Source organism: Protomyctophum parallelum, assembly GCF_964188405.1.
Source record: "Protomyctophum parallelum genome assembly, chromosome: 8".
Lineage (NCBI taxonomy): Eukaryota > Metazoa > Chordata > Actinopteri > Myctophiformes > Myctophidae > Protomyctophum > Protomyctophum parallelum.
The window spans coordinates 10,199,072-10,212,994 of NC_139703.1; the positions used below are offsets into that span (position 1 = coordinate 10,199,072).

The 13,923-nt window shown below is 41.5% G+C and overlaps 1 protein-coding gene across 1 annotated transcript; it reads left to right on the forward strand.

The window, feature by feature from the left end:
- The first annotated feature begins 6,345 nt into the window (after positions 1 to 6,345).
- Positions 6,346 to 13,057, forward strand: myl6 (myosin, light chain 6, alkali, smooth muscle and non-muscle). The gene is made up of 6 exons (XM_083771535.1): positions 6,346 to 6,473; positions 6,702 to 6,729; positions 8,140 to 8,283; positions 8,965 to 9,138; positions 10,859 to 10,936; positions 12,568 to 13,057. Exons 1-6 carry the CDS (start codon positions 6,471 to 6,473, stop codon positions 12,594 to 12,596), a joined length of 456 nt encoding a protein of 151 aa, XP_083627661.1. The 5' UTR covers positions 6,346 to 6,470; the 3' UTR covers positions 12,597 to 13,057.
- Positions 13,058 to 13,923: the final 866 nt, after the last annotated feature.

Genomic DNA, 13,923 nt, shown 5'->3' on the forward strand with positions numbered 1-13,923 from the left:
CCTCTGGAGTGAGTGTTGAACTATAGTGGCCCTCTGGAGTGAGTGTGGAACTATAGTGGCCCTCTGGAGTGAGTGTGGAAATATAGTGGCCCTCTGGAGTGAGTGTGGAACTATAGTGCCCCTCTGGAGTGAGTGTGGAAATATAGTGGCCCTCTGGAGTGAGTGTGGAAATATAGTGGCCCTCTGGAGTGATTGTGGAACTATAGTGGCCCTCTGGAGTGAGTGTGGAACTATAGTGGCCCTCTGTAGTGAGTGTGGAACTATAGTGGCCCTCTGGAGTGAGTGTGGAAATATAGTGGCCCTCTGGAGTGAGTGTGGAAATATAGTGGCCCTCTGGAGTGATTGTGGAACTATAGTGGCCCTCTGGAGTGAGTGTGGAACTATAGTGGCCCTCTGGAGTGAGTGTGGAACTATAGTGGCCCTCTGGAGTGAGTGTGGAACTATAGTGGCCCTCTGTAGTGAGTGTGGAACTATAGTGGCCCTCTCCATGGTCTTAAGTTTCCCACCCCTGAGCTATACAGTATAGCTGTATAGCTCCCAGTATAGCTGTATGGCTATACTATTCAGTATAGCTATACCAGGGGTGGGCAACTTTGACGATGGAGAGGGCCACTATATTTCCACATTCATTCCAGAGGGCCACATTGCATATTACTGTCGTAGCAAAAATAACCAATCTACAAGCTCAAATTTGAATTGAAATCCTGATTCTTTTCATTTTTGAATTGGAATCCTGAAATGTAACCTTTTTATTTAATGCATTTAGTTATAGTCATGTTAACTTTACAAACATAATCCAAACACACAAAAAGACTAACATTTAAATACTACTAAGCTACTAATATAGACTGAAGTAATTAAAGCGTGTTTGGAATTATAGCAGCTGAAATCAATAACATATATCAGTATTCTAATATTAACTTGAGGGCCACATGCATTCGCCTTCACTTAATGTAGCTCATGTATGAGCTATACAGTATCGCTCCCAGTTCTCCCAGTTGTCTCAGCATGGGACATCTCCCACCACTGTATCGCTTCCAGCTTGTGTTGTTTTTGGCAGCACATTTCTATTAGTTTTAGTCAGTCTTTTTGAATAGTTTTCATTTAGTTTTAGTCACATTTTAGTCACCTGGACTGTTAGTTAAGTTTTCGTTATATTGTCAGTGAGGTGTCTCTGTATCGTTATATTGTCAGGGCGGTGTCTCTGTATCGTCATATTGTCAGTGAGGTGTCTCTGTATCGTTATATTGTCAGGGCGGTGTCTCTGTATCGTCATATTGTCAGTGAGGTGTCTCTGTATCGTTATATTGTCAGGGCGGTGTCTCTGTATCGTCATATTGTCAGGGAGGTGTCTCTGTATCGTTATATTGTCAGGGAGGTGTCTCCGTATCGTTTGCAACAGTCAGTCACTCATATATGATACAGTCTGTTTCTAGTGAAAATGTAACTAATTCAGTAGCAGTAACAATAGTGTTTTCTCTCAGTCAGTTGATTCTTCATATCCATGTGAAACGGCCGGGATGACATGTTTATTTTTCAAACACAGTTTTTATTAACCTGACTCCGCCAGATGGGGCAGCAGAGAGTACACTGGGTTCCCCCCTCCTGCTCCCATCTGGGAATTATCAGGCAGACTTGATGCTCCGCCACCAAACGGCCTGGCCAATCAGCGGCAGCTAGAGGCGGGATCAAGGCAGCACTGTGTATGCTTTGGCCTCTAGCTGCCGCTGATTGGCCAGGGGCCTGTTTCACGAAACTTGGATTAACTAATCCAGGATTTAGGCCAAAACCAGGCTTTTTCAATCCTGGTCTTTACAGCCTGGTTTATTCCGTTCCACTAAAGCCAAGCGAGGCTCAGAATTGGTGGATTTGGCGAGCCGGGATTAGCAAGCCTGGCTGAATAGATAGCCTGGCTTTTTGTCTCTAGACCCCTTCTGTGGAACACAGATTTACTGATCCTTCTTCTTCATGGGGTATTATGGCAGTTTGCATCCTTAATAGTTGCATTACTGCCCCCTTCTGTATATCTCAGTATCTTTACTAATCTATTCAAGACTTGAACTGATAGACTGACGTCAAAAACGTCACATCCGGTTTTCAGCCCAGGGTAAGAATTTTCTATGGCTGCCAATGCAACTTATTCCAATCCTTCATCACATACGGACAAACATCTATGCCGATAATATCTAACTTGCGGATGTAACGTGCCTTGTCCATGGGAAACAGATCTTTCAACGTACGGCATTGCAAATACGTTTGATAATCGCTACTCTGCGTAATATTGTTTTGGAAATGCCGCAAATTGCATTGCAGTGAACGAGAGCAAATCTTCCCCTGGGGGTGGTGACTCCGCCCTGAATACGCTGTGTGGTGTCAGTGTATACAAGGACTTAAGCTTCTAAAATAAATACTGCTGCTGTAATTAAAGAGAGAACATACTCTCAATAGTGGATAGACTGAATGATTAACTACCCCAAAAATATAGTTTACATTTTACCACTACTATTAACTTAACTTAACAGAATTCTTAATATTGTAAGCATAATGATATTGTCACATTGCGATATTTGGCCATAACTCCGTCCTCTGAGGGAGCTACCTTTCCAGACAGGGGCCAGACTGGTGAACTGTGGGTCATGGGTTCAATAGTGGGTGAAACGTTACAATGGTAATATGTTGTAAAACAATTAGTCATTTAGTGGTTTTCACTTTTACAAAAAAAAATTATATAATATAATATATAATAATTCTTCTTAACTGTGCACTTGCACGACAGCAAACCTATTCTGGGGAACATTCACCAAAAGCAGCTGATCTACAAGCTGTCATGATGTTGTGCAGCCTATATATTTTGGTTATTTGATTTTATATAGTGCTTAAATTAGTCCTTTAATGCAGACCGATACAAGGCAACATAAACCCATAATAATTGAATAAGTCTGGAAAACATCATTGGTTTGTGATCAGTTTGACTGCTTAAATTAAATAACTCAGAAACTACAAAACATTTCAAAGTAAAAAGTTCCAGCATCTGTCTCCACAGTAAACTGAATTTTACAAAGTGTGAATGGAGTTTCTAGGTGAAAGTGATTTTTTGACATGCCACTATCTGCCTATAAATGTCTCAAATTTGAAAGCACTATATTTCTAAAACTATGAAACATTTCAAAGATTCCTTTTCAGGCAAACATGTCCACCGTAAGATGAACCTAAATAGGTTTGAATGGGGTTTCTAGGTGTAAGTATAGGACTAGTAGCATGCCAAAGTTTGTGCTATTGCCATTGAGAATGCATTGGGCGTTTAATGAACAGTAAAGACATCAGGATTAGGTTAAACCTGGCTGTTAGCCTGGTCCGGAGCAGGCTAAGTCCAAAGCATTAGTTTCCATGGTAACTAATGTAGCATCACTTTCATGAAACCGAATCAAGCCTCAACATATCCAGGTTAACTGGTTAAATTAATCTGGCAAGATTAACCAGTTTTCATGAAACCGGTTAATCGCTGATCCAGGATATATTAAGCCAGGATATGTGTTAAATCCTGGCTTAATCTCTAATCGAAGTTTATTTTTATTTTCTGCTCATTTGTGTTGCCTTTTCATAGATGATAACCCCAAGGTTCTCTACTGTGTTTGTACTCCCTACAGTTAGTTTACAGAGTCTATTTATTACTTATGATTTCTGTTCACTAGACCCAGAACAAAGTATTTGTGTTCTTATTATCACCACTAATTATTTTGCTTTTTTTTTTTCAATTTACTTTTTATTGAATTTTAATCAGACAAACATGAAAACTAAACGACTGACAATTGACAATACAAACAAAACAAGACAATATACATACAATACACACAAGGGGGAAATCTGCCTCTCTTCTCTATTGATGATCATAAATACGTAAGTAGGCCTACCTCAAACAGGTGCATCTGCTTCTACAGGTTAAACAAATGAATTTAAACAAAATCAGGTCTCATTGTCGAGATATGAGCAATCCATCTAAACCAGTTATCTGTGAAGACTTCAACCTGGCCTCTAAAGCTGAATGTAATTCTCTCCATAATAAATATACCATAGATTAAATCAATCCGTTCATTTATAGTTGGTATAACATTTGTAAGCCACTTTTTTGTTAAGGCTTTTTTGGATGCCACCAGCAATACCCTCATTAGATACGGATCCTGCTTTGCAAAGTGAAGTCCTCCCAGATCTGCAAGATACATGGTTTTAAAATCAAAAGGAATGTCAACACCAAAAACTGCTTCCAGGACACTGTGGACACTTCTCCAAAATGGAACCACAGAAGGGCAACTCCAGAATACATGAAAATGGTTCGCCAATGTTTCCCCACATGCAGAGTCTCCAACAGTCCGACTGATGCGTGTAACTTTTCTGAGCTGGAGTGCAAAAGAAACGACTCACATTTTTCCAGCTGAATTCTCTCCATGTGGGGGAAATACTCATTTTCCACTGATGTTCACATATTCTTTCCCATTCTTCTGTTGATATAGTAAGGTTGAGTATTATCTCCTTTCATGTTTTGCAGAACTATAACATATCAATGTGAAACTACCTTTTGATAAGTAGAGTCTGCATATGCATTTTGGAAAATCTTAATGATCTCTACTCCTGTTGTATCTTCTCTTCTTAATAGTTTTCTATTTATAAAGTCTCTGATTTGTAGGTACCTAAGGGTCCCAATTCTGAAAATTAAATTTCTTTCAGGTCCTGGAAGCTCATCACATTACCCTGTTTTAAAAGAGTACAATATGCAGAGAGGCCATTCCCAATCCAACCTCTAAACCTCATAGGTCTGAAGTCTGGATCATATGCAAACCATTTGAGAATTCCAGTTTTGTCCTTCAGCTTATATCTCCTAATTATTTCACTCCACACCTTCAATGAACCCGTTATCATCACATTCTGAGGATCTGACAAGTGTTTGACCAAGGATGGGTCTCCCACCAGCATATTAATAGGTAGCCCCCTTCCCATTGAACCCTCTATATCTTTCCATCTTGATTTATAACTTGTCAAATACAGCTCATTTTCACCTTTTTTCAAATCCTCCGAAATCATGAAAAACGACATACTATAGTATAGTATGCCCTCCGACACCATGGACTATATATAGCCTTTCGCTTTTCCGCGATTTGCACCTTTTTTCAAATCCTCAACAATGATGAAGAATCTCGCACTATAGCGTGCCGCTCAATGACCTTGACCAATATCAATGACCTTGAGCAGTATAAATGACCTTCATAAGACTAGTAAATGAGCTTGATCAGTATAAATGAACTTGACCAGTATAATGACCTTCATAATTCAATTCAATCTTTATTGCAGACTCAGGGGAATCCATATCACAGTACAGAATAACAATACAATAGATAAGAAGTAAAAATATAGAAAGAAATATACAATAAAAAGAGTTCCACCATGTTCAGTTTCGAACATACAGACACGTTCGCCAATGCTTCCACAGTCTGGAGGAGAACCTGACAGAGCTTCGTATTGGGTTAGTAATGACATCAATGATGTCATTTAATGACTCAAGGGCCTCCCACACCGTCTGCGAACGCCGCGCGTCAAAACAGCCGCCTCCGTTATTTTCAATGAACCTATCGCACATTATTCGCACACCGGCGGCGTCCGACGCGCGCTGACGCCTCGCCTGACGCTCCGATACGCCACTGTTCTATTTTCCAGGCGTCGCCGCGCGGCAACGCCTGTGCCGCGTCGCTGCGCACCCGGTGTGTGATGGGCTAGAAATACATGCACGTGCGACGGTGCGTTATTATGGATCTCACCCTCCTACCGCAGCTCAAGCCACCCCCCCTCCCCCCCTGCTATTTATTTTCATGTTTCCCCCAGTTCAGACTTGAACTGGACAGGCCAGATTTGGGGTGCTAGTACTGTGCACAGCCTCAATGTAGGCCAGTGTAGTGAGTCGGACAGAGATGACGCTCGGCAGAGTGGTGACACGCACATCAGTGCAGCAGGCCTCCAGCTAGGGCGTCAAAAATGTAAGGTTAGGATTTCTAAAGTAAAGAAGAAATCACCCTGCAGGGCTGCTGAAGGGAGGAGGTCAATTATTTGAACTCAACCCAGAAACGTCGATGACTCGCGTCACCAGGCTCCTCGCAGTACTCGTGGAAAGCCTGGTTTCTATTCCGAATTAGCCAGCCTGATCCGATCTAGAGCCCACCTACTTACTGTATAAACACCCAGCCATAAATGCACGCTCATGATGCTTCGTTTCCGTATCCGCTGTAGACCGGATCAGCAACCTGCAAAGTGAATCGATCCCAGTCCAATTTCTTATGTAAAATGAACACAACTGATTGGCTGTTCCATCGCCGAGGCAGTGACGACACCAGGGGTGTTCCCAGTACTCAGGCTCACTGGCTCAGTGGAAGAACAGTCAGGGATCTCTGAAGTCTAAATCGGTCAAACAAACCAAACACAAGACAATGGTAAGCACACATTTACACCATCATCAGATGCATAGGAATGCTTTATTATTTATTTGAAGGTGCTAATGTGGCTGCCAGTGCCTAGCTAATGTCACATAGCTAAATGCTGCTTTAACCGCAACGTTAGCTACGAGCTAAGCTAAAGTGTACCATTATCGTAATCCCACCACTAATATCTAGCCTTCTTTCCTTTTGCATTGTCTTCTTCGTGAACGCCGCTTCAACCAGTCTGACTTCTCAGAGGACCAAATAATTGGTGAGTTTAAACATTCACGATTTCACGGTCATGATGACGCGCGTCTCAACATCACGGTCATTTATTATTTGGGCACAGCATTTTTGAATTCCTTGTTCTGACTCTGTAGTGAAATACTGTTTTCATCACCCGCGAGCAGCTCACCAGGTAACATAAGATTGTGTGGTGAATATCTTGATCTAATTAACGCAAAGTTGATCTAACCCGAACGTTTGCTGGTTGATTTGTTTGTTTTGCGTGTCGATCACGACTCAACATAAAATAGAACTGCATGGTAACACTAAGAAGTGTGATTAATGCTAGTGGAGGATGTGATGTGAGTGATGTTGCATGTCGACTCGACATGCATCTAAAGTAAACATCACGATCTGCGTGACAATGCGTGAATGATATAAACGTCGCAGGCCTAATGATGACAGATGTGTTCTACTTAGGTTTTGTTATGGTATGTTGTTCATTTGATAAGCCAGGGTTGATGTCTTTGAGTTATTTCGTGGTCTGAAGAACTGAAGGCGTGGCCCCAAAACAACACTCCTCAAGAAGAGTTAAACTGTGTGACTCCCGGATCGAGACACGAATTGATTCGTGGCTTAATTGTTTGCTCTGTTTCACATGACGACAGTGGCCTTGTAAGGGGCTTTAATGTTTCGTGGGAGAGAGGGATGCTTTTTGAGCGTGTTCGCTTTCAGTGAAGATGGGTGACAGATTGCACGGTCAAAGGCGCTCGCTGACTTTCAATGCCATATAAGGGAATGGGCTACTTGTAGTTCTGTCTGTCCGTCGCTAGATGAGCTGCATGCCATCTCTAGAGAGAACAAGAACTACAACTTTGGCTAATAATGGCTATCATTGAAAAGTTTGATCCTCTGTTCTATTAACAAGACAAGACTGTGTGCTCTTGGTATTGCTTGTTTATGTATATATATATATATATATATATATATATATATATATATATATTTAATTATTTATATAAATAAATATAGGGCTCAGTCTCAAACGATAAAAGTAATCAGATTAATCACATCTTAAAAAAGAATTAATCCTGATAAAAACCATTCCAACTATGTCCAAAATATGCCATGTTTTTTGTATATTGTTGTGGGAATGGGACGATAAATGACAGAAGGTGGATATATACATGTTTTATTCTTTGATCTAGTATCAGCCATCAGATACCAGAGCAATGACTAGTGCAGAATAGAGTGGATGAGATGTATGGGGCATGCATTCATTCATTGCGTGATCATTTTTAATCTTAATTTCACAAATTAACCAATGCAGTTATTTTGACAGCCCTAATAAAACAGCTGTATGTGTGTGTGTGTGTGTATATATTAGTTAACCATTATGCAGCATACCCAGGCACTGAGTTGCTCACTGTACATGAATCATGTGTCTCCTTATCAGAGTTCAAGGAAGCTTTCCTTTTGTTTGACCGAACGGGCGATGGAAAGATCAGCTACAGCCAGTGTGGGGATGTCATGCGGGCCCTTGGACAAAACCCTGTCAACGCAGAGGTGCTCAAAGTCCTGGGGAACCCCAAATCAGAAGGTAAGCAACTGATGCTCAGACCAATGACTTGCAGTAACTAGTCACTTGACCTAATAGACTCCATTTATCACGCTTGGATTAACATTTGGGTCGGTTGTCTTGAGCATTAACTCATTGTAGTCTAACGGAGTCGGTACATGGAGTCAGTTTCCTATTTGTCCTATTATGTCCGTCGTTGACTTATCTCGTTATCGGCATGTACAGTGTTTCGATTTTGCGATGCATTTCTATTTTGTGAGTTGACGATTGCCCCAAACAGTCATGTTATTGACATGCACACATTGGCATGTCACGCTTACAGAATGCAGGTAAATAGATGAATGGCATTTGTGCAGGCTCACCACATTTCTTTAAACACGGATGTGTGTGCACACATTCCAGTTTGCATTAACATAATCCTTAAATTGCATATAACAGGTTTTCCTTTTTGGTGATGGTGACTGAAGTTAATGTCATTGATTTCTGTCCCTACCTAGCATTTAAAAAATATTAAAGTCTGACAAACTAAGGCATATATCAATTCAGGCTAATGTCTGAACAATTAATTGAAACCCCTTTATAACATTTCTAGATCATGTTCTGATAAAAAAAGAAGAAGAAAGTGTTTGTATGTGTGTGATGTGTGTGTATGTGTGTACGGTATATGTATATTTAAATTAAACGCCTGAAATTGTTCTCCAGAGATGAACCACAAGATGATGGACTTTGAGCAGTTCCTGCCCATGCTCCAGGCCATCGCTAAGAACAAGGACCAGGGATCCTTTGAGGACTTTGTGGAAGGACTGCGCGTCTTCGACAAGGAGGGAAATGGCACAGTGATGGGAGCAGAGCTACGTCACGTCCTCACCACATTGGGTAACGACGGGCACAGTATTAGACCACCGATTTATATCTCTCCTTTGAAATCCTTTCAGGGCAATTTTTCTACTTTGGGTTTTCTGGTTCAACAAGTTTCAAAGGGTCAAATCCTTTTCAAATATTTGGACAATCTGCCGCCCTAGGCCGTGGCCTATATATATATGAGCCAGCCCTATGGACATTTTTCCACCCTCCATAGGTCGCAGATTTACCTACTGTCTGTTCACGGAGAGTGTTGGTGATGTTTCAAAGATGCATACAACATCTTTAGGAGACAACGGAAACGTGTGCAAAGCGGCGTTAATCGGCGTTGCCGTTAGTTACTTTTTTAAATTAATTTTGCTTCACTGAACTTCTCTCTCCTCTCTCTTCAGTCACTTCCTTGTTGACTTCCCATTGTACCGCCTCTCGAGCGGCGACTGGCTAGCTGCACGTCCTAGTTACTGCCTCTGATTGGCCGACCACGTACATGCAGGATGTTTATAATGCTGTTGTGTCGTGGGAGGCGGGACATGGGAAGAGAGAATTTCAGAGAAGCCAAAACTTTAAAAATACTAAATGGCAACGCTGCTTCGCACACGTTTCCATTGTCTCCTAAAGCTGTTGTATGCATCTTTGAATCATCTCACCAACACTAAAGCGACCGCGCAGGTCTCCGTGAACAGACTGTAGGTAAATCTGCGTCCTATGGTGGGTGGATAATCTACGAGGGACCCTAGGGTACCGCCGTCCAAAATTCAGAAAAGGTAGCCGAGGGTCTCGAAAGGGGCTAGGACTTACCAAGCAGCCAGGCCTGTCTGCCCCTTGTCTGCTTGGTGCCAACTCCAGTACCCCACTGATTAGTGTGATTAGCAGTATCGCCCTTCATCAGTCGACAGTTTAATGTATTTCAATGACCTCATATCGCAACATTAAAATTAAAAAATCTTGATCCTGTTCCTTATTTGCCAAATCAGTTGATTCCTCATTGAATAAAAAAAATTGCTCCGCGTCATCAGTGCCCATACCCGAAGGCGGGGTTGGCGAAAGGGCCTTCCTGTGTGTAGTTTGCATGTTCTCCCCGTGTCCCCTAGGGTAGGTACCCTCACAAAAACATGCAGTAATCCTGGTCTCTAAACTGCTTCCCCCTGGCCAGCCGGGACGCCTGATGGAGGGGAAAGGAACTGGTTGGAATAACGTGCTTCTTCCACGCGCTACGTCCAACCAGGGAAACTCCCCCCTGTCAGGTGTAAAGGAGCAACTTGGACACTCAAGCGTGAAGGAAGCATGAGTTAAGTCCGTTGCTCTCCCTAGGTTGGCGGAGGGTGTGTAGAGCCCAGGATCACATCACAGGATGATTGACACAGGGGTGAAAAATGGGTTACAAAATCGTGGGACAAAAAATATAAAAAAAAAAAAAAGTAAGACATGAAAGGAAGGACTCGTTTGCTCAAATGTTGTGCTTCATTTCGGATGATAAATCATTAGTCGCATTTTTCATACCAGCAACAATGTAGTGAAAGAGCACCGTTTTAACTCTGATCTCTATTATTAACCTTGATCTTCTCTATTATTAACCACATTAACCCTGCATTTATTATATATAAGTTAATAAAAGTGGTAGATCATCATTTGTGTGACACTGTCGTACGATTGTTGGCGGCTCTTGGAATAAAATGAACATTCCAATGGTCTTTTCTTTGACATAACGGTTTTACAATATTTCTTTGTGTTGTAGGTGAGAAAATGACAGAAGAAGAGGTGGAAACTCTTTTAGCTGGACACGAAGATGCCAATGGCTGTATCAACTATGAAGGTAAAGCAGGAAGGGTTGTGTAACATGACTCGTGATGTGTTGCATTTAAACAACAAACAACTTGTATCATACTTCTTACAACGTACCAAATGGAATGTTTTTCATCCACCTACCGTACATAACTAGAGGTTGTATAAGCTTTTCTTATACAGATGTTTTGTCTTTTAATCGATCATTACTTACTGTATGTCATCACTGACTCAGTGTTCACGTTCCACAGCCTTTGTCCGTCACATCATGTCCGGTTGAGCAGAGGGTATGAGCAAATCCCTAAAGCCCTGCCCACTATTATATCAGCTTCTAGCCAAGTAGTAGGGCCTCACCTAGTCATGTGGGGGTTCAGGGAAACCAGCTCAGGAATTCATCACTGCACAATGGCCTCCCGTAATGGTTACTAGATGAGCTAATTGTAAAGAGTAAAACAAGAAGGCTGTTAATGTTCGAGTTCAAGTGTTTTCTTTAGTTTGTTAATCTAATTAACTCGATACAAATATTTGACTAAGTAAGTACATTTAAAAAGGCAACATAGCTGTACAAATTGTACATTTTCTAAATGTTGGTATGCCTTCTGCTTCACAAAACATACATTGTATAGATGCATTGATTTCCATGGCCTTTGTGCAATGATGGGATCACTACTATGACTGGGTGAAATGGTTTTCTCACCTTTAACTTTCGCTCCCTCCTGCTGAGCACTCTTCCGACAGTAGCATAGCCTGTGCACGTAGCGTCCCATGCATGTTTCTAGGTGCACCACTGAACCCCCCCCCCCCCCCCCCCCCCATGAACCTTGGCTTTGAAAGGACAAGAGCACCCTGGGCATGGGGTGCTGTACCAAGTACAGGAGAATGGCGGATCAACTTTTTATGCAGATGTGGTGTTGGGGTTTTCCCACTGTAAAATGGTTCTTGACTAATGAGCCCAGAACGCTTTCATCTGTATTCCACTGTTTGGAACAGTCCGTTCGTGTGGTGTGGTGCAGACAGACTGAAGCAGAATTGTGATCAACTGCTTTTCTGATTTCTTGTGATTTCTTCCGAGTTCCTCAAACACTCCCACAGAAGCTGCTGTCACAATATACTGTCAGAGTTAGACTTGTATTGGTCAATTTTAGACCAACCCTGAAAGGAACCCACAGACTCCCTGGAATCTACCTTGAGAACCACTGCTGTAGTAGATATTTTCCTAATATGAAAGGGCTCGGGGACTGCCAATGTTTCTGTCATGGCTGGCCAGGAAAGCTTTGTTCTCTGCCCAACCGAGTCGCCCTCCATGCTACTCCGTTAGCTGCTCGCCTTTTTTGAAGTCTCTCCAAATGTATAATTGTTATTTATGACTGATTAACAAACTCTGTCGCATGCTGTTTCTCTAATGCAACAGCATGTGACTCTGTGCTATATTTGATCATGTGTTTATGTAACTGTACTTGGGGAAAACCAGGTGGAAGGAATCATCTAGCTTCCAGTGTTTGGAGCATGGGTCGCTGTATGCCTTATGAGGCAAGGCGTCTGTGCAATGCTTGGGTCACTGTAACTTTGCTGTAGGTTGGTGGTGCTGTTCTGGAGATTCATCTGACACTGTCCAGGCACTGTGCTAATCATTTTTTGTTTATGCTCTTCTCTTATTCTCAGAACTTGTCCGAATGGTGATGAGTGGTTGAAGATTTCAAGAACACACTTCCAGCTTAACTTTATTCCAAAATATTTTTGTATTATGTTTGTCATACACCCTGTCACAGCCTCTGTCACGCTGCCCTTAATGTGTCCCTCGTTTCTTTGTCTTGACATCTTTATTTTATTTCAGAAGTGCCTTTTCTGTGTCTGCGTTCAAGAGACCCTTCCATTTCACATGCCACATAAATGCATGTCCTCATCATGCCATTCCTATGGGCAGAATTGGCAATAACATTCCCTGGACCATTTTACATGTTTCTTTCCTGTCACTTTACCCCTGTGTCAATGTTGTACTTGCTAGCTAGCTATGTTTTTTTTATAGATGAGATGCATGCTAATTGGCTGAGACAAAACTGTATTGTAGAATTTACCTGGCCAAACAACAATGAAAGGGATAATGTACTGTCATCTAAAATTATTGAATTAAAAAAAAACTGTTTTCTGAATTGCCCTTTCTTGTCTGAAGAACCCTTCATCTTTTTTTGTAATCATTTTTATGTAAAGAACTTTGGGCTGCATTTGATGTCATGAAAGGTTCTAAACCCTCACCATAAACCTAACCTCCCACGGGGCAACACACCTAAACCTAACCTTAAACCATGTCTAACCAATGACTAGTCTAAACTAAGTATGCACCCCACTTTAACATGAACTAAAGCTAAATTCCATTACCTGTGCATGTCGTATTCTAAACAAACCTCAATAATGAATAACCATAGCAAGTATTGTCTCATTTCTCACATGGTAAAGTGTACCTCTAAGATGGTGCCAGGTCAGTCCTTTGAAGTGCAATGTTTGTTTTTGTTCCAGTTCCACTGGCTTTTGCCAAACGAGTGTGATATTGGAAGTGTAACTGCCAGTCTTTGTATATCGCAGTGATCTGATTTCGATTGAACTTAACTTTTTTTCAATATATTTGGGACAGGGAACCCCAGAAGAGAAGATTTGTTTAAAAAATATATTTAACATTTTTCAAACTATTCCAAAATATCAGATGTACAAGCGAGATTGTAGACTGTTATTCTTGGGAACCACTGTTCTAAAATGTCCTAAATCCTAAGAGTTAAAATCTAGAATGAAATCTAGATGCATTCCAGGTTTTACTGGGTCAAGTCAGTCTGTCCGCTTTCTTCATCGTTTGTGATAAGGACCTCGTATTAAGCATTTTCTAGTTCACTTTACTGCGTTTACAGTAGCTCTCCATGCTGTTTGTAATATTATTGCTTGCACAAGCATATTAAGCTAGACTCGCCACAATAATGAACCACTTTTTTGCAGTGACTCCTCTTCATGTTTTCATTTATTAACCCCCCC